This window comes from Prosopis cineraria, unplaced genomic scaffold, assembly GCF_029017545.1.
Source record: "Prosopis cineraria cultivar Desert tree isolate PC_DT_omini unplaced genomic scaffold, ASM2901754v1 PC3, whole genome shotgun sequence".
Taxonomy (NCBI): domain Eukaryota; kingdom Viridiplantae; phylum Streptophyta; class Magnoliopsida; order Fabales; family Fabaceae; genus Prosopis; species Prosopis cineraria.
The window spans coordinates 11,005,293-11,029,040 of record NW_026555334.1 but is presented as its reverse complement, the minus strand read 5'-3'; the positions used below and the strand labels follow the sequence as shown (position 1 = coordinate 11,029,040).

At 34.3% G+C, this 23,748-nt stretch overlaps 4 protein-coding genes across 4 annotated transcripts; 3 read left to right on the top strand and 1 right to left on the bottom strand.

The window, feature by feature from the left end:
• The first annotated feature begins 667 nt into the window (after positions 1 to 667).
• LOC129304446 (vacuolar protein 8) lies at positions 668 to 3,040 on the top strand. The gene is made up of 2 exons (XM_054944107.1): positions 668 to 2,666; positions 2,765 to 3,040. The coding sequence occupies exon 1, from the start codon at positions 922 to 924 to the stop codon at positions 2,662 to 2,664; it is 1,743 nt and encodes a 580-aa protein (XP_054800082.1). The 5' UTR covers positions 668 to 921; the 3' UTR covers positions 2,665 to 2,666; positions 2,765 to 3,040.
• Positions 3,041 to 5,947: 2,907 nt separating this feature from the next.
• LOC129307081 (sugar transport protein 1-like) lies at positions 5,948 to 8,278 on the top strand. Its single transcript, XM_054947946.1, has 4 exons — positions 5,948 to 6,168; positions 6,257 to 6,579; positions 6,655 to 7,281; positions 7,392 to 8,278. The coding sequence occupies exons 1-4, from the start codon at positions 6,042 to 6,044 to the stop codon at positions 7,869 to 7,871; spliced, it is 1,557 nt and encodes a 518-aa protein (XP_054803921.1). The 5' UTR covers positions 5,948 to 6,041; the 3' UTR covers positions 7,872 to 8,278.
• Positions 8,279 to 8,355: 77 nt separating this feature from the next.
• Positions 8,356 to 9,924, bottom strand: LOC129307082 (uncharacterized protein At5g39570). Its single transcript, XM_054947947.1, has one exon. It carries the CDS (start codon positions 9,661 to 9,663, stop codon positions 8,539 to 8,541), a length of 1,125 nt encoding a protein of 374 aa, XP_054803922.1. The 5' UTR covers positions 9,664 to 9,924; the 3' UTR covers positions 8,356 to 8,538.
• A 7,343-nt stretch (positions 9,925 to 17,267) lies between these two features.
• Positions 17,268 to 20,681, top strand: LOC129306484 (transcription factor bHLH112-like). The gene is made up of 7 exons (XM_054947105.1): positions 17,268 to 17,851; positions 17,942 to 18,527; positions 19,134 to 19,220; positions 19,364 to 19,429; positions 19,600 to 19,665; positions 19,787 to 19,837; positions 19,927 to 20,681. Exons 1-7 carry the CDS (start codon positions 17,472 to 17,474, stop codon positions 20,080 to 20,082), a joined length of 1,392 nt encoding a protein of 463 aa, XP_054803080.1. The 5' UTR covers positions 17,268 to 17,471; the 3' UTR covers positions 20,083 to 20,681.
• The last annotated feature ends 3,067 nt before the right edge of the window (positions 20,682 to 23,748 follow it).

Sequence of the window (23,748 nt, the reverse complement as noted above, 5' to 3'; positions counted from 1 at the left end):
TTATTATTTAGTTGAATTTATATAAAAATATAATGATTTTTCAATTTTACCTTTAATATCATAATTAATATTATGATGGCAGTAGAAAAAACATATAATTAATGATCTATTTTATTTTTTAAAACAAAAATAAAATTGATTAATTATTTAAAAATATTATTATTACTCTTTATATTTTAAAATAAAATAAACTTTTAAAAAATTCCTTATACATAAATACGGAGGGAGTATGTTGAATTTTTTAGTTACGAGGGGTGCAATGAAAGACTGTAAAATCTCTGGCTTTCAACATGCTGCGAGATATAAAAGAAACCGTTACCTAATAAAATCTGCCATTAAAAACTGATAACTAATAGAACTTTCATGTGTGTGACAATATAACAAGCAAAATATATATATTTATATACATACACACGATTTTTGTAATGTATAATCATGCATGCATTACTTCCACCTCACTTGTCTGCCTTGATTCATAAATTACTTCACTTTCTGTCCTATGTTCAAGCATTGTTTCAATATTTTAATGTTACAGAGACAAACTCATCTGTAGAATCGCCACACTGTGCCTTTGTTGTCTCCATTCCACCCTCTTTCTCCAACTATCAACAGATCTTGCAGCCCTCACTCAACATAATGACACAATTGCCCCTGCCTTTTTTCCGCCAGCTAGCTCCTTTATCAGGGGGATCCCCAAGGGTATATGTGTGAAATAGGATGCTAAGGTCCAACCCTTTATCTGCTGCAATCTAAGGATAAGTATAGATCTGTAAGTCAGAGCCTCTCTCTCTGTTTGTTGGTGATAAGGTCGTTGTTATTCAGAGATTCCATACTCTCCCAAGCTGCCATTTTTCTTGCCGGAATCTTCACTGGGACTTGACGCTGGAAATGGGTTTGTTTCAGAACGAGTGAGAACAAAAAATGGGTGAGGAAGAGGGAAGGAGAAAAGCCATAACAGACCAGGATTCGCTGGAGTCGTTCGCCGGAGGCTTCAGTATCCCTCAAGCTGTGAAGCTTCTATCTTCCTTGATTTCTCTTTCTCATTCAGTCCGGGTCTTCGCGGCAAAATGGCAACCGATTCGGAACAAGCTCGAGGAGCTCCATTCAGGGCTAATCGCCGCCGAGAACTGCGATTCCGGCGAGAACCCGTCGCTCTCCGGTCTGGTTCCTGCGATACTGGCCACCGTGAATGATTGTCATGATCTCGCTCGCCGCTGCGTTGATCTTTCGTACAGCGGGAAGCTTTTGATGCAGAGCGATTTGGATGTGATGTTCGCCAGGTTCGCTTGTCACGTGAAGAAGCTATCAGAGGTATACTCGGCTGGTATTTTGACTCACAAGTATGCCCTCGTTGTTTCAAGGCCTAGTCTTGGAGCTTGCAAGGATGATATGAGGTTTTACATGAGGGACTTGCTGACGAGAATGAAGATTGGCGATGTGGGAATGAAGAGGCAGGCTCTGATGAATCTGCACGAGGCCGTGGCGGAAGACGAAAAGTATGTGAAAGTGATTGTGGAAATAGGAGATATTGTTCATGTTCTGGTGAAATTTCTTGATTCGCCGGAGATGGAAATCCAAGAAGAATCTGCCAAGATGCTTTCTGTTATCGCAGGCTTTGATTCCCACAGAGGGATTCTGATCACATCTGGGATTATTGCGCCTCTGATCCGAGTTTTGGAATGTGGGAGTGAGTCAGGGAAGGTTGGGGCTGCCAGGTGTTTGATGAAATTAACGTCCAATTCAGACAATGCCTGGTCGGTTTCAGCTCATGGGGGAGTCACGTGCTTGCTCAAAATCTGCTCTAATGGAGAACCCAAAGGAGAATTGGTTGCTTCTGCTTGCGGGGTGCTGAGAAATCTTGTGGGTGTTGAAGAAATAAAGAGATTCATGGTTGAAGAAGGTGCCGTTTCTGCGTTTATCAGGCTTGTGAAATCCAAGGACGAAGCGATTCAGGTAAATTCCATACAGTTTATTCAAAGTATAGCCTCTGGAGATGAACAGGTTAGGCAAATGGTGATTAGAGAAGGTGGCATTCGGGCTATAATACGTATTCTAGATCCTAAATGGTCATGTTCTTCTAAAACCAGGGAGATAGGAATGAGAGCTATTGAAAACTTGTGTTTTTCTTCGTCTAGTTCTGTAAGCATGTTAATGAATCATGGCTTTGTGGATCAACTGCTATATTACATCCGTAATGGGGAGGTTTCCATCCAAGAATTGGCTCTGAAAGTAGCGTTCAGATTCTGTGGAACATCAGAGGAGGCTAAGAAAGCCATGGGCGACGCAGGTTTCATGCCAGAGCTTGTTAAGTTTCTAAATGCAAAATCATTCGAAGTTCGTGAAATGGCAGCTGAGGCACTCTCTGCCATTGTTATGCTGCCCAAGAACAGAAAGAAATTTGTGCAGGATGACCAAAACATCGCTCTTCTTCTCCAATTGCTTGATCCAGAAGAGGGAAATTCAAGTCACAAAAGATTCTTAATCTCTATCTTAATGTCATTAACAAGTTGTAACAGTGGGAGAAAAAAGATTGTGAGTTCTGGGTATGCCAAAAACATAGAGAAACTTGCAGAAGCTGAAGTCTCATCCGATGCCAAGAGGCTTGTGAGGAAGCTATCCACAAACAGATTCCGCAGTATGTTAAGTGGAATCTGGCACTCATGAATGTAATTCTTTTTCCCCCCCACCTTTTTTAAACTGTATATTTCATCAGTGTCTTTCAAGTTTTGCTAATTCGTTTCCCCCAATCTCAATATGTTTTCAGTTTTATTTTCTGCCCTCCCCATGACAAGAAAATAGCTCAGCTTTCTGTTGAGATTGTAACCAGAAGTGTAGTGATACCCCAAAACCAAAACAAAAAAGCTTGATTGTAGATTTTCTTGAGGATACTCTGGCATTACTTTTAGCCATGGCAGCTCTGTACCAAAGATGGAGAGAATTATATCGCCAAAAAGAATGTAATTACTACTCAGTACTTACAGTTATTTACAATACATCAGTTTGGATTTGGAAGTTTTCCAGAATAATATTATATTGTTCATGAGCTTGTGAGTTGGGTGGTGACCACATGGGAACAAGAGAGAGAAACCTGAATAATGTAAAGGCATGTGAGGAGGCGTTATCTTGCTTTGCACTAACTTCTTAACTTTGCATTATATTATAAAGGAAGATAGCGATAGATGAAGCTTCCATATGCTATGTTTGTCTGGTAGCGATATCTGTCTTCGTGCCAAGTCATTTTCTATGTTTTAATGAAGAATGTTAACCTGCGAATCCTTCTCTCGTGTGTGCTGTCTGAGAATTCTTAGATAAATAACAAAGATTAACCCACATGAATCCCTTCCGTTTATGCTATTTTTATCATCCTGGTCTGCTGAATTCGTGAATCACATTGGGAAGGAAACCCGTGCCTCTATCCAAACCAAGACTGGAAAATCACCAACGAGAGTTAACAGTAAAATATAATAAAAGTGTTTGAAATGGTGAAGGGAGGCCATTTATTGGAGTCAGTAAACGCCTCCACGAGAAGTTGGGGACGATGAGGGAAAAGAAGAGTGGGAGGCATGTGAATGTGTGGACCAAGCAGTAGGTCTTGGGGAGCTGTTGATGAGTAGGGGAAGGCACGGGAAGCCCATGTGTCTTCAGTCAATTTCTTTGAATCTTCTAAAACATGCCATTCGTCCTTATAAGAAATTAGTATCATTTTCATATAATATATATATATATATATTAAAAATAAGTTAACTAACAAATTAAAGTTGGTGTGAGTACTCAAGTCATTTAAATAAGTGATTGGGGATTTGAATCTCAGCTGCTTTACGTGTCCCAATTTAATTAAAAGAGGTTTATTCATTGCTATTAGTATATGAGAAAAGATACTTACAAAAAATAAGTTAACCAAAGCTAATTCTACTTGTTAAATTTGTACCAAAACACAATTATATTTTCAGAATGCATTAATTGGTGTTAAACTATTTGGTGGTGGTGGGTTCAGTAAACTTGAAGCACTTTTTTTTTTTTTGTCCTTTTCTTTTCTGGGGTTCTGATACCGAACAAAAACTGAGAGAGATGGAAAACAGAAAGACAAAACTACAATTAGAAACCAGAAAGTTAGATAGCATCCATTTTGCTGATGCAGTTCCAGAAAAGGGAATTATGGTAGTTGCATTTTGAGTGGGTGGACTTGGCTGCTAAGGAAAGCCTTCTTGAGATTGCTTTTATGTACGTCCAGATGCAGCACCTGAGTTCTTAGGATTCTTTCCTTTGTGCTTATGTCTCTCATCATAGGCCTAAACTTCATTAGCCCAGGTTGATTCAATTAAACTGAGGTCTATTCTTTTATATATATATATATGTATATATATTAAGTTCTCAAAACAAAAATCACCTAAACTTTTTATATTAACAAAAAAAGAGGTAAAGCACTTTAGATTCTTATATTAGTAAGTATTTTTTTTTATATATAATATAAGGAGTAGACTCCACTGACAAATAAATATATTTAACTGAGTCATTTTTTCCTATGGTCAATTTTTTAATTTAGATATCTAATTTAGTCAAATTTAAGCATTATTGAGTCTAGTTAAAAGCAATTTTATTACCAAAACCTTTTTGGTCGATGCTTGGGGTAAATGCTTAATTGAGAGTTGAGACTGGCTGATAAAGTAGAAAGTATGGGCTTTATGATAAAGGATTGAACACAGTATTCTTCTTAAAACATATTGGCCCAAAATTTTATGTGTTTGGGCCGAAGACCAACAGTTTTTATAACCCTCAATCTTGGCCCAAGAAAAATATCACTCGCTGTCAAAGCAGATGTACACTAAAAGAAGTTTATTTTAAAAAAAGAAAAAAGAAACAAGAAGGAGAAGTTTATCTATCATAATTTGGATTTTTTGAAAAAAAATAATAATAAATGTTATAATTTTCAAAATTTCCAGACATGAATTGATTTTGTATAAATTTAAACTCATGAACTGGAAGATTTATACATGTCTTATACAAATTTTTATATAATTATTTGATATTTGATATTCAATATATCTCCATTTCGTTGATATCGCATCACAAATATATTGTTCGAGACTTGTCTAATAAAATTATATCCCATATAAATAATATAATAAACTAAATAATGGTGACATAAACTTTAGTAACTAAATTAAATATTTTAAAATTTTAATTCGTGAAATAATTGAGGTTGTTTTTGAGCTAACAGATAATTGAGGTTAATTAAAATATTTTTTTATTTTATCATACTTATATAAAACATTTGAGTCGTAAAAAATATTTCAAAAACTTATTATATATATAAATTTAAATTATAATTATTTAATTCGGAAAATGAACTATCTATTTGATAAAGTTAGTTAATATTTAATTACATTTATAAAACAAAGAATTCACAAAAATATTGACATTCGATATAATTATTCCAAAAACAATAATTGTAAGCCGTAACAACTTTTCAGGAATATATCCATTTGAATTTAAAAAACATTAAATTACTATAATATATAATAGTATATATAACTGAAAAATGTAAAGAAATATTATTCTTGAGAGTGCGTGCTAAACAGATAGAGGAAATAATAAAGAAATACATTTTTTTACTGAGAAGCATGCATTTTTAAATTTTAAATTTATATATATATATATATAAACATGAAATTATTTTTAAAAAATAATGATCTGTTCAGGATTTTATTGTGATCCGTATTGTTTGATACAAGTTATACTGAAAATAATAAGAGGCTAAGAGTGTATCTTATCTTAAATCTACAGTAAAACCAAATTAATTTATATTACTATAGTGATATTGATATATTGATTTATCCCCATCTTTCTTAACAGATAAATTTTCAACAAATTTTACATGAAAAATCACACTGACCTTCCCTGATACAAACAAGACTGCCATGCCTATATAAACACCCATATATGCTGGTTAACCTCTCAATCCTAAATCACAAAGCCTTGTGAATCACGAAGATCTGATTATTAATCTAAAGTTACTGTTAATTCTCCGATTTGAATACAAGATGGGAGGAGCTGTATTTGCGACTGAAAAGAAAGCTTATCCCGGTAAGCTTACCTTTTCTGTTTTCAAAGCTTGCATTGTTGCCTCCATGGGTGGCCTCATCTTTGGCTACGACATCGGAATTTCTGGTAATCATCTTTCTCTTTCACTTTGTCCTTTATCTTCTTCTTTCTTTAATCTTCTCATTTTACAACCAATTCAATATTTCTGTGACAGGTGGAGTCACCTCCATGGACTCTTTTCTACTTCGATTCTTTCCTTCCGTCTTTCACCAGAAAAATTTGGACCAGTCCAACAATGAATACTGTCAATATGACAGTCAGATATTGACTACATTCACATCCTCTCTCTACATCGCCGCGCTCTTGTCCTCATTGGTGGCCTCCGCCATGACACGTAAATTCGGACGCAGAAACTCCATGCTCTTCGGCGGCGCTCTCTTCTTCATCGGAGCTCTGTTGAATGGCTTCGCTCAAGCTATCTGGATGTTGATCTTGGGTCGCATGTTACTCGGTTTTGGCGTCGGATTCTGCAATCAGGTATAAATAATTCTTCTGTCGGTAGTTACTATCTTTATGGTTTATTTTCGTCAACTAATGAGTTTCTTGTTACAGTCTGTGCCACTGTATCTCTCCGAGATGGCTCCGTATAAACACAGAGGAAGTCTCAACGTCATGTTTCAAATGTCCATCACGATCGGTATTTTGATCGCCAATGTGTTGAACTATTTCTTCGCTAAGCTGGGCGGTTTAGGGTGGCGTTTGAGCTTGGGTGGGGCCATGGTTCCGGCACTCATCATCACCGTAGGCAGCTTCTTCCTTCCCGACACTCCGAACTCCATGATCGACCGGGGAGATCACGAGGGAGCAAGGGCGAGTCTCGAGAAGATTCGGGGAATCCAAGCTGTGGACGAGGAGTTCGACGATCTCGTCACGGCCAGCCTGGAGTCGAAGCTAGTAGAACACCCCTGGAAGAATCTGTTGCAGAGAAAATACAGACCCCAGCTCATCATGTCCATCATGATCCCTTTCTTCCAGCAACTTACAGGCATCAATGTCATCATGTTCTACGCTCCGGTTCTCTTCAACTCCATTGGGTTCGAGAGCGACGCTTCTCTCATGTCCGCCGTCATCACCGGCTTGGTCAACGTGCTCGCCACCGTCGTCTCCATTTATGGCGTTGACAGGTGGGGAAGACGGGCCCTCTTCCTCGAGGGAGGATTCCAGATGCTCATTTGCCAGGTACATTTTGCGCAACTCTATCTATACACACACATAATTGCTTCTTTCTTTCAAATTCAAATTCAAATTTTCTGAGCTGACGGTGGTGTTGGTGTTTGTGGACGACGCAGATTGTAGTTGCAATCGCCATTGGAGCCAAGTTCGGGACCAACGGGAACCCGGGCGTGTTGCCGATATGGTATGCGGTCGTGGTGGTGGTTTTCATATGCATCTACGTGGCTGGGTTTGCGTGGTCGTGGGGTCCTTTGGGATGGTTGGTGCCGAGTGAGATTTTTCCGTTGGAGGTTCGGTCGGCGGCTCAGAGCGTGACGGTGGCCGTGAACATGTTGTTCACTTTCGTCGTTGCACAGATATTCCTTACCATGCTATGCCACTTGAAGTTCGGGCTGTTCATCTTTTTTGCCGTCTTCGTCGTTGCCATGACCATATTCGTCAAGTTCTTGCTCCCGGAGACGAAGGGCATTCCCATCGAGGAGATGACTAGGGTCTGGAAGGCACACTGGTTCTGGTCTAGATTCGTGGATCAAGATGAGGTCGACAATCCCATTCAGATCCCCAAATCCCCATACTTTGTAGATACTATAATTTAGTTTTGTTCAGTTCAGTTCAGTTTAGTTTATTAGATATTTTAGGAGCCTATGATTCTGTTCTAAATTTTTTTGACCAACACTCTGTTTTAAATTTTTCAATTAATTTTTTGGTAATGAGAATAATGATATTTTCTTTTATATAGTATTTCATATTATATTTATTCTAATTCTGATTCGCAATGAGATATTGAATTTGAACGTATTGGCAATGAAAACAGAGTGAAGGAGTCTAGAAAAGAACTATGCTCTACTTGAAAAAGAAAAAATATATAAAATTGCTCCCTTTGGGAGAATTCGTGGAAGCTAAGCTAAACAAGGTAATTATACAAGAACAGAAACTTCGTTACTAGAAAAGGTCCAGCCCGATCAGCTAAGTTTACTTAAGACCTTGATGTTAATATTTTGTATTTCATTGATCCCTCTTTGGTTGTAAGAGGCTAGTAGATTCGGATAAACAAGGAAATCATAAAAATAGTCGAAGAAGTATAGTCAATGAAGATGAAAACCTGAATTTCAAGAGAAGAAACCACAATGAATATCTAGTTGAAAACAAGCCAATCCCCAATACTTACTGGGGAGTGAGGATGAAAACAATACCGGGCTTTAGACTTTATTCACAAAATGATTCAGCCCAGATTCTTTTACTTTATGACATCGCTTCAGGCAACTAATTCTCAATAAATGTTAAAGTACATGCATCATCATGATGAGTTCTCATAAGTTCCAACCTGCCTGTACTGTGTTTGGGTTGGTAGTGCCTTTGGTAAGCATAGAGAGGTTCTCCTCCATAGCTTCCTCCTTCTTCCCCTCTTCCACCACCACCACCACCACCATATGGATATGGACTCCCAAACAGATAATCTGCAGTTCCTTTCCACATGTTCTCTCTGTAGCAATAGTCGCCTTCAACTTCATCACTCGCTCCTTCACAACACTTCTCTCTTTTCTTCATTCGTGCCACACAAGGCCAATACCCAAACAAACTTTCACAGAGATCCAAAGTTTCCAAGCCATACCCAGAAGGATATTGGAGAGGCACTGCCTTCTCATACTCATCATAGTGTCCTCCATTATACCCACTGCCATGACCACTTCCATTACCGGACCTAGAATCACCATCATCACCATCATCTTCTTCTTCTTCATGTTCTTTGATGTTTTCACCACCATAAAAATTCGGATCCGGAGTACGATGGACCTTGTCCTCTTCTTTCAGAGGCAGATCTGCAAGGCTAATTTGTGGTTGCGGCATTTTATCAGGAACTTGGCCTGCACTTTCATTCTGGGGTACGATTGCTTTCTCATTATCAGTTCCCTTTTCCACAGCAGGCAATGGCACTACAGACCCAGAAGGAACAGCATCCGAACCAGACCCAGAACGAGGATAGCAAGTCTGATCTGAAGGTGGCAGAGGTTTTCCATAGGTCTCAACAATATCGTACCCACCACCATAAGGGGTCGGATCAAATTCATCAAAATCAGGCTCGTTAAATTCCAAATTAGAGTAATAAATAACAAGCTGAGACTTGCCATAATTCGGATCATACACAATAACTTCTGGTTCACTGAAAGTGGCAGCAGAGTATGACATGGTAGGGTAACTCAGAGCAGGGAAGGTAGGAGTAGGATCATGATATGAACTTGAATCATACCCATAACATGGTTGATTTAATTGTTGATAATTATAGGTCATAAAACCTGGGATTTGAGCAGAATCGTAATTCACAGCATAATAATTGTAATTGTACTCACCAAAACCAGACGTCGCATAGGAGGAGTTGTAAAAGGCCATTGTTGAGCAGAGAAAGTACTCGGAACAACGGGCAAGGATTGAATCTTCTACCAAAGATGAAGGCAGCTTCTACCAAAGAATGAGGGTTGGTTCGTCTTCGTCATAGGCATAGCTCTTACCAACCACTAGAATCTTATCTAAAGAATGATAAAGTATGAAGATGAGCACATGCAATTTATTGTTGAGGGATATTGAAGTATTGGAGGAACTAGTTGGTGGTGCCACATTCAGAAGTAAAGCTCTTTTTCATTTTCCTTCCCCGTTTGTCATGCTCGGGGTACGGACACTTGTAAGTTCAATTTCAGCAACTTAATTTTCCTTATTTTTATTTTTTTAATTGAAATTCTTATTTCCCAAACTTAACTGCTTATGAATATACAAAGGATTTGCTTAAAATTTCTTGCGATTTTTTCAAAGAAACGAAAAACGATGACATGATTACTATTTGATATTATAATCTTATTTGACTATCTTCACAACTATGTTTCAGTGTATGCAAGAAACTAAGGAAGTTTCATAAAATAATTATTTTTATTAAAATAGAATGTTTTTTAAAAAAAGCTTCAAATAATTTTTTGAGGATTGGATGAATCATAAGAAAGCGAAAGCAACGGAATAAGTGGGTGGGACCCATGTAGTGATGCCAATGAAGAAGAGAAGACAAGGGATATAAAGAAAGAAATGATTATAGATGTTTACCCTTTGAAGCCAATTATGGGGCAAAAGGATAATGATTAATGATGATGCCAAATGAACCATCACAATCCTTAGCCCTTGCATCAGACGGCTTACACAGACAAGCTCTGAAAGAGACACACCCCATAGAACATCTCCCTACTTCATGTATAGAAGAATTTAGTTAAAACTTGGAATCTCGATCTATGGGGGATTTATCATTTGCCTTCGGTATTTTATAAAATATATTTTATATTGTCAAGGATATACTCCTTGTACTTAAAAATAATACCTTATTATAATCATTTTCATATCAGCATGTGTGGTTGGAACTCTCGTATGTTAAGAATGAGTAATTGATGGTTTGCTCTCTCTAATTCTATGTACATGTCACTTATAATCTAACTATCTCATAAAAAGTGAGAATATATTGTTAAATTATTGATGTTTCAACAAGAGAAGAAATCTCTTAAGTTACCCATAGTAAATACATTATATTTAAAAATATTCTCCCTCATCTGCAACATTTTACTCACCTCATAAAAAATTAGGTACGTTACAATTAGAAGAAAATAATTAATGATTCATTTTTTAATATAAATAACATATATAGGATTGGGGAGAATAATTTTTAACCCTTGCATTTGAAACAAATAGTGTATGCTTGTCTATCCATGCAAAAAAGGAAAAAAAAAAAAAACTTATTTAAAATTGAGATTTCTCACAAATACAAAATCTACCTACCCAAACGTCACGGGATTAGGGATTGTTGGATCCAAAGTCTTGAATAACATAGACCAAATCTACCTCTACCCTTAATTGGGTCTGAATAAGCCCCACATCTTTAATTGGGCCTTCATTTTTCTTGTTGGTTACTACCTATTGGGCCCAATTTTAAGCCATGAGTCTTGTCAGATCTTTTTTGGGCCAAGAGTATTTCAGTATTTCAGGCCTACGAATTCAGGAAAAGAAAAGGAAAAATACTAAATTAGGGACTTCAGCCAAAAACTGAAGTCAAGAAACAAAAAATTAGTAGCAGACTTCTGGCCATATAAAACATAGTTGTGTACCACGGGAATAAAAAAAAATATATAAGTGTGTGTGTGTGTATTCATATTCGTGGATTAAAGATAGCTCTTATATCAGCCGTTTAAGAAAATTTAAAAAAGAAAAAAAGAAAAAAATGCATGATGCTGGTAAAACATTGAGCCAGTATCTTGACCAATTTCAATGTCGGTTCTTAATACTTTCCTTAGAACAAAATATGACTAACGTTGCATATATCTCTTTATATTATGTGTTATCCATTGAGTATATTGAGAAAAATTTCATCCCTTCAAAACATCGAAATAGGTGTTAAAGTCGGTCGGGATCATACACCTTGTCTGGCTTACAAGTTTTATTCAGAAATTATTGAGTTCTAATAATCTTGGATTGCGAGCCCATGAAAAGAGAAATTGAAGCTAATTAAAGCTTTATATTACTCAGACCTCTAACCTCTCCATGATCATCAGCTTCGTTTTTTTTTTTTCCCGCTTTGTTAATAGCTCAGATTTCACCAGTCAAAAGCCGGAAATTAAGATTGATTTATGTATCGATGCATTGCATGGATTAGCTTGGTTAACATATTAAATTCATTCAATCAAACGAGTCCAACTCAAACTTAATTGTGAGGTGTCTTTCATTCCAAACCAAATATGGGATGCATGGTTTAAGTAACTTACCCTATAGCAAAATATTGCTTTTGTTTATTATATATGTGGTTGACCAAAAATAATCTTAAAAAAAAATGAACGTAGTCTATCTTAATTAACTAATAACATAATCATAATATACACAATAAATTTAATGAGTCAGAGATTATCTAATAATAATTGGTACTCAGTCCAACACTAATACGTGCCATTATTAAACAAATTAAAAAAACCTGTTGCTTATTTTATCATAGTTTTTGACCAAATCTTCTTCTTATTATATATATCAGTGGTTCAACAGAACTGCATATATATAATAGTATACTTATGAGATGCAAAAAATGAAGATTAGGATGATCCACCAGCAAACAAACAAATTAACTCGTAATGAACAGTACTTCCATATTAATCACCTTCCAAAACCAGTTCTATATATTATACATGTAACTGCTTCGGGTCCTATATCTTAGCTTCTTAAACACTGCCATATTTCTCGTGTCGTGTGTGCGTGTGTTTGTGTCTGCATATGTATATATATGATTTGTTGACTTTTGTTTTTGTTTATACACAAATATAATTATCTTAATTTTTTTATTTTTCGGAAACTTTAATACAGCAGCCACGTACCATATGGATAAATTAAAGAACAGGAACAGTTGCCTTCTACGTTGTATGGTATTGGGATCTGTAGGAAAGTTTCTATATCTTCATGAGAAATAAATCAGTTTGGATTCTCCTTATCGGTTTCCGCAGAAATTCCAACATAAATAAATCAACATGGTTATTTCTCTTCAAAAAATTGATAAAAAAATAAAAATAAAATAAAGAACGGATGGATATCCAACATAAATAAATCAACATGTTTATAATGTCAATTGATGGTTTGACTTTATAACATCTGTGTGCGCGCGCACACAATATATGTAAGTATGTATGTAAATTAACGTATCCTATAGTCTTTTTGTTTATAATGTGTGGTGCCGAAGTTGATTTAACATATATAATTGTTTTGTTAATTTTTTTTTTCACAAAGAGGACATGATTAAATTTTGTCGTTTACTGAAGATTATAATTTTTCTTTTGTTTCATTTGGTATATTTTTCTTGGATTAATCAAAAGAGTAGTAGACTTGAGCAGCAAGTGATATCAGTTAGAGACAAAAATTAAAGCAAAAAAAAAAAAGATGATAAAGAAAAGGTTACTGGTTTTGTAAGCAGAAAGAAATTAAAATGTTTGTATGCCCAGCAATAATAACTAACAGGAAAATGTCATCATATAATATTATTTTAAGGATAATTAGACACCTTTTTTATACATGCACTATATAATTAACAAAACATATCATAGAATTTATTATATTTAATCATTATTTGAATATTGGCTATTAATTTATTGATTATTGAATATATTAATTTGATGCCAAGCAAATTAATCCTTCTCTCACAATAGATTTGTAAGAGTTTTATGTACTCGTATGTGTGTACATACATTTTTTTGGGGTGGGGGGCAATATATCTGGTTGACAATTCACAACAGTACAAAAATGTTTGGATAAAAGTATTATATGCTTGACACTCATAAAATTTTATTCTAAAATTAATTGGTGGCAAGTGAAATTATTGTTATTTACGTACATATATATCTAATGTGTATAACTCCTTTAGGTATGTATGGTGTGTGTGTGTGTTGCTTTTTCAAAGTAGTTAGATTCATTACACTAGAATTGAAGAGATTAAAAAACAAATTATTGCATGTCAACCTCTGATGAAGTGATCCTGTGATCTCATGAACGTAGACCATCCACCTAAAATTGGGTTTGTACATTTCAAAAAAAAACATATAAATTTGGATTTAAAATTGAATGGCGCCTTAGAAGACAAAAGGGAGTGTTGGGGGCAGAGAATATGAGTCAATGAAGGAGATTCATTGATTGAGAGATTTTAATTCAGTCCTCAAAGCCAATCATAAATGGCTTTGTCTCCCCCTGAAATTAGACAATTTCGCTCTCAAATATTGGCACTCTAAAACCCTAAAGGCTTGTTTGGATAGAGAGAAAAGTAAGAAAAAAGAATAGGGAGAGAAAACTAGAAGGAAATTTTTTTAAAAATAATAATATTTTTTACTATTTTTAGGAGTTTTCTCACTTAATTTTTACCCTCATATTTTTTCCCTATGCAAACAAAAGGTAAGTCTCAAATTGTATTATAGCTAACATTTTTTTTATTGTATACATGAGTTATCTTATTGAAAGCAATTTTATTTGAGCCTAATCAAGTAACTAAATGTAAGCATAGAAATTTTAATATTGGTTCTTCATCATGTTATGTAAATTGTAATGTTTACAACACAAAATTCATAAAATTAATATTTAAAGCTAGTGGCCAACAATCTAATAGTGAAAGAGTGAATTGATGGAATTATTTGATGGTGAAGACTAAATTAAAGCTAATTAATTAACAAATGATGGAATATTTAGGCATAAGTACACTAGAATATTGCACAATCATTTATCTTTTCCCCCACGCGAAATCATCCTAATAATATTACTTATAATCTTCAACTTGTTATTGGAGTCATCCATTAATTAACACTTTAACCATCTGGTCGCATCCCACTTAATTAAATAAGCAAAATTTTTCAATTCAATCCAAAACTTTTGCATGTCATTCTTTTTCTTTCTTTATTTTTAGTTTTGTTTATTTCATAACTTTAATGATTCTATTTGACTCGTTGTTGGTGTGTATCCACGTGGAAACAGTTTCTCAGTCCATCATGGAGCTGAAGAATTTGTGTGGATCAAAGATATGATAATACACCTTATTTAATAATGCCCATCAACTTGTTCTGGATTATCATCAATCAATGGGAAGATTATATCGTGTTATTGATCAACGGGTTAAACTCAGTTTTCAAAATTTTGTTTATAAAATTAATTGCTGACGATCCATTTCATAGTGTGCTTTGTATGCATCACAGAAGATGTAATTAAATTAAAAGCCACTATATCAAGAAGATGCACAAACAAAGAGGAAGATGTGTAACAATATTGAATGACATGATTATCGTTGACTAATAATAAGCTTCCCATTACCTTATGTCCATAATAAATAAATAAATAACATACCTTGCCATTACCAACAACCCACAAGCAGGGTTCATTCGCACATTCTCTCCTTTGAATATTTAATTGTAGAGTTCAAATTTAAATATATATATATATATATATATAGTTCAAAATATAAGTTAAATTTTTTATCCTAGAAAAATTTAGGGAATTGTAATAAAATTTGACAAGATTATACATTTTTTCTGTTTAATATTATAAAATATTTTTCAACTAGCATGCCATGTCTCAGAAGGGGATTAGCACCACATTAGCTTTTGATTGGGCCCCACAAAGTCAAAAATATTGGTGGTTATATATAAATTAATGGTAGGGGTAATTTGTTATTCAAGTAATGATTTAGAATTTAGGATGATATTTGAGTAATAGTTTAGGGCCCAAGATACTCATTAATTCTTTTTTTTTATTCTTAGCCCCAACTATGAATGATGAATTAAACTAGAAATAAATCAAGAATGAGGATAGAAAACACAATAAACCATGTTAATAAATATAATATGTAAAATGAGAAAAATAATTTCTACAACTATTAAGTTTCTTATATTTTGAATCAAGATTAGTTAAAAAAAAAAAAACAACTTACAATTTGGACAAGAGGGAGTATAAAGTATTTTAATTTGTAAAGTATAATTAATAAGAATTTTCTAAAAAGCCCTTGATTGATGGTATAATAAGATATTCTAATTGAAATATTTTATTAAGTAATTAAGGACAAACATTAAAAGAATGTGTAATTCGGGGATTCTAGAAGGGTGGTAAGGCATGACATGGGCTTGCTTTATTGGGTGTACCTGATGTGCATTGGAACATTTTGTAAACAACAGACGACGCCCACATTGCTCCAAAACACCTTGCACCTCTAACATACTTTCTTAGATATGTATCCTAATTAACTCAACTTTTTGACTCCAAGTCAACTTAACATATATATTTTATTTTCTTTACATTTTTTATTATATAATTTGTCTTCCCATGTTTTGCCCCTAATCCATCAATTACTTGGTGAGACTCAGCCGCTGCTGAATTTGACGATAAGCCTTTTACAGTTGACATCAATTGAAAGTAGTCTCCCATGGTCGAAAATATTTGACCTATTATTTTTTACCACTGAAAATCAATATCTCAATTATTTTACCAATGTTCTCGACCGACATGATTATTGTCAATGTATAATACTCCCTCCGTTTTAAATTATAAAGCATTTTTAAATAAATTTTTTCATCTTAAAATATAAAATACTTTAAATAGATTAAGGTTTTATTAAATACATTAATTTTAATATTATTTTTTATAATTAATTTTCATCCCTTCTCTTTTCAATATATTAAATGATAGGTATTTTTTAAAGTTTATATTTTTATTTTAAAAAAATAAGATTGTTAAGTGTATTTAATGAAGTTTATTGATATGTGAGATTTTATCTAAAAATATATTATAATTTAAAACGGAAGGATTACTATATATTTTAATAGTATTGCTCATATTACATCGTGTAAAATCTGTAATTCAAACATTACGTGACTTTCAGATCTACCCCCTTATTGATTCTACGAGGTCCAGGAAAAGAAGGTGAACATTGGACCATCAAATAATGGTCCTCAAGTTTCATCTTTACAGAGTTATTTTAATAATGATTTACATGATCACTACTTATCTTTAATTTGGGCTAAGAAGGGAAGAGGTTAGCTATACTCATCTAAAATAATTATGTGTATATATGTCTATAATGAAAAATCAAGACACGCGTCATTGAAATAAAAGATCAGGTCATTATCACTTTTCATCATCAAACATCCCTTTGCATATAAGGAACACAAATTTTCCACAAGGGAGTGTTCTAAAACCCTAATTAATTAAACCATTATTATAAGTATAATTTTAAACAAAGCAAGACCAGAAAACACAAGAGAATTAGAATTGGATTCATAATCCCCCCTCTCTTTCTCTCTCCGTTTGGTACAGAAAAAGATTCCCCCCCCCCTTCCCTTTTTTTTTTTAAAAAAAAGGAACATTGATATAAATTTTTTTATTCTAATTATTTCAGTTATTCAGTCTCCCTTGTGTCATTAGTCCAATCATCCCCTCATTATATAACTATGTCAACAAGGTTCTGGTAATATCCACTTTTCATACCCTAATTATAACCGTTTCCCATATAAAAATAATCTCATTTCTCTCTACCCTTTAATCCAACCTGAGATTCTACCCATCAAAATCCTGCAGTTTCAGAAGAGCATACACACACACACACACACACACACACACACAGAGACACGCACAGACACGCACCGGATTCAATCAAGCTGGATCCAGCCATGGCAGAAGAGTTTGAAGCTGCTGGGATTTGTGGTGGGAATTGGTGGAATATGAGTACTTGTTCATCAAGAAGTGTATTATTTCCTCTCATCACCTCATCGCCATCATCATCCCTCTGTTCTATTGCAGCAAATAGCGATGGAGGCAACTTTAGTTGTACTTGGCAAACTGATAGTCTCGTAGATCTGAAGTCGCCTTTAGCTTCTGTTCATCATCATCATCATGATTCTCTGGGTTTTCTCGTTCAGCAGGAGCAAAACCAGAATGAATCACCATCAGCAGCAGCAACTACTGAAAATAATGGAAACATAATGATGGATTCCACCTTGGGCTTTGCATCAACTACTTCATCCAATAATTGGAATAACCACTCTTTGCTGTAAGTTCATCAGTGTTTTAATTTATTCCTCCCTGCAATTCTATATATACTTATATGTAGTATCCTGAATTATGTTCTTTTTATTGATAGTGGGAGACCAGAAAGAAATTTTCATTCTGTGCTTGAAGAAGAAGCTGGTGGTGTAGATTCTTCGAATTCAGAAATGATCCAAAAGGATTGGAGCCCGAGCAAGGGACAGGTTTCATCCATTAAAGATGCTTTCAAGCCCATGAACCAAGAATTTGCAATAGATCAACAGAATAATCTGAGTTGTGCCTCATATGGTTACGGCCTATACGATAATGATGATGATGATGAACATAATAATCGTCTTCATCATCATCATCATCTTCAACCACAGCCACAACCAGAGGACTCGCTTTTTACCAACCCTTCTGTGGCTTATAATAGTTACAACAACAATCCATCCAATGAAGTTTCGCCATGTAATTGGTCCAAAGTCTCTGAGCACTTTTTGAAGCAGCCTTCGATGCCAAAACAGCAGCTCGGTGGACTCCACTTTTCAAACAACAACAACAACAACAATTCTCCTTTTTGGAATAATGCCTCAGCTGAAGCCCTTGATGACGTACCAGCACCACATGTTTTTGTTTCATCTCAACAATCTCAAACTTTTGAACAGCACAAACCCATTTGCTCAGCTCTCTTAACCAAGGTAATTAATTGACTGTAGCTATATATTTATATACTATATTATATACAATTGACAGTTATTATATTTTCAAGCTAGGGTATAGATACGACAGACTTGCTGCTTTTGTTCTTCAAGGACATTAATATACCGTTTATTAATCTCGCCCCTTGAAGTTTAATTATCTCAGTGAATAAGTCATGACAGAGATATTTTTCTCGAAATAATCACAGCACCATTCATTATTTTAGTACTTTGTTACAGTATGTGTTAATAACAAAAGAATATTATTGCTTGAAGCTTCAGAGATATACTGGAGTTCCAATCACACATGATCTAGCCAGATAGAATGAAATGCTTTCTAGCTAGAAAGTTGATATGTCATGACATTATTAATGCTTTCAAATATGAAAAAAAAAAAAAGTAGGGACGAAGTGCATCTTTCAAGAATAAAAATATCAATTCACTTACTGGTATTTCAAAAAAGTCTTATATACGCGTATCTATCACATGCAATATTCTATATCTGTTGTGTTGTATATATAGCTAAGCATATTTGTGGTGCCGTACGAGTTCGTGAACTTGAAATGGAAACTTGCAAAGCAACTAAACATTGATATCCATTTATAGCACAAAAGAGAAGAGGCTCCTGTTTGTGAACCGGCTGCATTCAAAAGGCCCAGAATTGAAACCCCATCACCACTGCCAACTTTTAAGGTACTTTATCATATATGCAATATATATATATATATATATATATTCGAAGCTTTTTGACTTTGCAGACTCTGATGGGATGGTTGAGGTTTATTCAACTTGGATCGTGATTGTAGAAATAATTTGGTATTTATGTGTATGGCCAGGTTCGAAAAGAAAAGTTAGGGGACCGAATCACTGCTCTTCAGCAATTGGTTTCACCTTTTGGAAAGGTGAATTAATTTTTTTCCCCCTCTGTTTGTTTCCTTTCACTTTGTTTTGCCTCCGCCTTTGTGCTCCGAGACAGAATTTGAACCTTTATTTTATTATATACGGACGTTGATTATTTTCAGAGACAAATCTCACCCAATGAGTAATATCATATTCTCGCTGATTTTTATAGACTGACACGGCATCTGTCCTTCACGAAGCTATCGAGTGCATCAAGTATCTTCATGATCAAGTCAGCGTATGTTCCTAACCTTGCTTCAAGCAAAACCCTTATTCATTATTTATGCATTAAAATTTTGTTGGGGGAAAAAAAATATGACTTGAAGATATGAACTTCTCATTCCCATATTAAATTTCAGGTTTTGAGTGCTTCATATTTGGACAACGGACCTCCTGTCCAACACTATCAGGTGCTTCAAAATGAACCCTGACATATTATATATTTATATATTAGATATATCAATTCATAGAACTAACATTTGTTCTTTTTTGGGGCTAGCGTTGTGATGAGAAAGAATCAAAAGGGACAAAACAAGATTTAAGAAGCCATGGATTGTGCTTGGCACCAATATCGAGCACTTTCTCACTTGCTAACTATGAGATGATGGCTTCTGAGTTATGGACGCATGCATATGGAGGAGCTCTCATGAGATAGATAGATAGAGAGAAGACGAATCACATACCAATGAGACAGCAGTCAAAAACATAGTTGGAATCTTCAAAAGTATATATGAAGGTTGTGAAGAAGTGTACATATTATTTCAAGTGACGAGAAAGAAAGTGACATGATAGTAATGGAAAGTGTATGCTTATTAAGTAGGACTAATTTTCTCTCTGTCAGGATACTGTTCTTTTTCATCTCACTTCAGAAATATTGTAATTAACCCAATTATTAGCTATCTGGAAAAGGAAGAAGCAGACATCCAAGCTACAAGTGGTGATCGTGGAAGAAAAAGAGAAGAAAAGAGAAAGAAAAGGATTTGTAACCTAGTTACAGAGAATAACATGAAATACTGGGCCAGCCGTGTTTATATATATATATATATATATATCACACCGAATGCTGTAGGTGGCAAGCAAGTGATTATTGACCAGTGAAAGAGAATATATGAGTGTATATATATAATGGCTGGCTAAGCAAGCAACTTTATAATCTTCTCATGAATATCATTTGTACTGTTGCTAAATTCTGCTCTATTTCACTTAATTACGGCTGAATATTGAGGCTAATATAGAGAAGCCCTCTGTTTGTGCTGACTGTGCGTTGATGAATGTTGTTATTTAAATTCGTGTATCTTTTCATTATACGACGGGGAAAATTGAAGAAATTGATAATAATTTGAGAGGCTTATGTCTGTTCTATTCAATTCTTCTTATTTTGGCGAAACAGACATAAGTACATACACGTCTACGTATGCATGTATGTACAGTTTCTTCGTTTGTTCTCTTAATTTGTCGTTATACTAATGTTTATTTGCGGAGGCAAGCGTGCATGCCTCTAATTTGAGTCTCGTGTCTCATTATTACTATTTCTTTTTCTTTCTTTCCTTTTTTTATTTTAAGTAAAAGGAAAATTTCAATACTCATTAGGACATTGTGCAAACAAAGGCAACACAGGGAAAACAAAGAACGACAGCCTATCCATCAGAAAATTACACCAGAGATTTCAAAACGGTAAAGGATCTAAGAGTACGGACATTATTGCTATTTCTTTAGCATTGACTTAATACGCTTCTCAGATAGTGCTACGGTGATACGTTGCACAGCGCAGTACATAACTACATATTTAGAATATACCCTACGCTACAATTTTTTAATATTAAAGTTAATTAAAATGTTGAATATGTAGATATGTTAATTAAAATCACGCAAAATTTAATTATTGTAGCGTAGAATCACATGCACAGTGTTATAAAAATTTCTTTATTTAAATATTATTATTATTGCTTTATAAATTGTTTACATATTCTTGTTAATCCTATTTCCATATTAATGGTATTATTTCTCACAAGCAATTTAATTATTTAATTCTATGTTGATATAAAATTTTTATTGCAATGATTTGTGTGTGGAGGAAATGATGATAATTTTGAACAACGGAAAGTAATAGTTGAATAATATTTGAAAATGAAAATTTTGAAACTATTTTCTTCTTTTCCATACACACTTGATTTTAATGAGGAAGATTGAGTTTAGAATGCTGGATGCTAATAACAGTTTCGTTAGCCCTTGGTGCGTCATGGTACCCCTAGCTAGCAAAGTGATTATGGGAGGTGTTAGCCCCATGCGTAAGCCAACACACGTGGAATGAATGGATGATTATTTGTGAGCATCATACTCACACTTGTTCGTGGGCCTCATGCCTGTGCTTGACTCGTGACTTTAGCTGCACTTGTTTCATGGCTTTCAATCACCTTTAATTGGTTACTTACTCTCATGGACTATGTATCTACGTTTTGTTAATTACCCTCGTGGACTCTGTGTCTTTGCTTGCTACTTGTTCTAATAAAGTCCTCCTAAATCTAAACTTAAATTTTAATTATTTTTATATTTTTTTAAAAGCATTCTACCTAGTTATACCGTTGCTTGAAATTTGTATATTCTACGAACATTATAAATTTTGATAAATTATTTTGCCCTATTAACATTGTTCAAATTCATGATTATATCATTGAGAAAACTTATTATTTATTATTATTAGTTTAAGTTCATGTTTCATTATTTCAAAATTTTTAAATTAAATTTATTCATTAATGTCTTCATATATTTATATACATATATAATTGGAATGCTATTCACTGATAACTTTTTTTATCTCAGATAGTGTAGCTAACTCTATGCCTTCAACAGATCATTGAGAAGTCCTTTTGCCTTTTTGGGAAATGAGGAGGCATACTGTGATTATTGTTTTGATAAAACTATACATTGTATTTTGCAATCATAACTTAGTGCTCCACGTACACCATAGTTAGGTCCTAGTTTTATTTTGTTATTATGTAAACTGCTAAAATAGAGCTAGTCTATCTCCTTGCTAGTCTGGTTGGCAGGTTTTGTTGCTGTTGTAAATATTTTAGAAGGTCTAAATTATAGGGAAAACTCTGCCAAAATTTCTACAAAATATTTAAAACTTTACAAACTTTATTATTATATTTAACTTATATATATCGATATTTTAACTTAGTTCTTAATCAATCAAGGCTTATGGGATATGAGTTTATCTCATATTTCATGCCGATCACACCCTTAGCATCAGGGTGTGACAATGAAAGATCTAGATAAGGAAGGAGATAGTGAAAAAGAAGATGAGTACTAGCAAACAACGAGGATTCATGTAGGAGAGGTACTCCTAAACCTCTGTTGTGTAGTGTCTTTAACACTCTCTTTGCAATTTAGCATAACAATAGGAACTAGGGCTTAGGATAATTTCTCACTCGAACAAGAAGAAGCAAAGATCACTGATACTGACGTGAAACAAATGGGCTCATATCAATATTGTCCTGTAGAGCCAAGGGAGAAACTTAAATCATTTGAAATACATAGACATTATAATTAAAAAACACTAATTCAAAACCTGTCTGTCAAATTACCCTGCAAGTCATAGAAGGAAAACCTAAACAGGCTATCCCAAAAAAAGTCAGCTACAAGATGACTCAGCACCTAAAACCTTTGTACATCAAGGCCCCTTTCGATGGTAAACTAATGACAAGGGTATTAGTTGATAATGGCTCCATGGTCAACATATTTCCAGCTCGAGTAATAGTTAAGATGGGGCAAGATGAGTAGGACCTAATTCCAACTGAAATGTCTATGGTAGGATTCACGGGGATCACCTCACGGGTTCTAAATGTATTACCATTACAAGTGGATGTTGTAACATCCTAATTTTTTTTAGATAAAAAAAATTGTTGTGAAATTTAAGTTTTTATTTAAAAAAATAATAATAATAGGAATTTATATTATTTGAGGTTATTTGAAAATAATAATATAGTTAAAAATTTAATTATAAATTAAAAACTTAGATTTAAAATTATATAAGAAATATTTTATTAAGATATAATTTTAAAATTTAAAATAAAAAAATTATGTGTGTATGTGAGTTAAAAAAAAGAAAAGAAAGTAAAAAAAGAGGGGGCATTGTAGAAGTCCCACATCGATTAGATGTGGGAAGGTGAGGTGCCTCCTCACATATAAAAGGAGGAGGCACAGGCGAGGAGGAGCAGAAGGAAGAAAAAGGAAAGTTTATACAATTTATAAAAATTGCAACTAATGGCCCAAGATGCAATTTGTAAAAATTGCAAGTAATGGCCCAAAGGTTTGAATA

Excerpts from the sequence above, each read along its gene's own strand:
- LOC129304446 (XM_054944107.1), top strand. The coding sequence starts at position 922 with ATGGGTGAGGAAGAGGGAAGGAGAAAAGCCATAACAGACCAGGATTCG.
- LOC129307081 (XM_054947946.1), top strand. The coding sequence starts at position 6,042 with ATGGGAGGAGCTGTATTTGCGACTGAAAAGAAAGCTTATCCCGGTAAG. Across the intron at positions 6,580-6,654 it reads GCGTCGGATTCTGCAATCAG|TCTGTGCCACTGTATCTCTC; the intron begins GTATAAATAATT and ends TTCTTGTTACAG. Across the intron at positions 7,282-7,391 it reads TCCAGATGCTCATTTGCCAG|ATTGTAGTTGCAATCGCCAT; the intron begins GTACATTTTGCG and ends TGGACGACGCAG.
- LOC129307082 (XM_054947947.1), bottom strand. The coding sequence starts at position 9,663 with ATGGCCTTTTACAACTCCTCCTATGCGACGTCTGGTTTTGGTGAGTAC.
- LOC129306484 (XM_054947105.1), top strand. The coding sequence starts at position 17,472 with ATGGCAGAAGAGTTTGAAGCTGCTGGGATTTGTGGTGGGAATTGGTGG. Across the intron at positions 18,528-19,133 it reads GCTCAGCTCTCTTAACCAAG|CACAAAAGAGAAGAGGCTCC; the intron begins GTAATTAATTGA and ends ATCCATTTATAG. Across the intron at positions 19,430-19,599 it reads TGGTTTCACCTTTTGGAAAG|ACTGACACGGCATCTGTCCT; the intron begins GTGAATTAATTT and ends TGATTTTTATAG.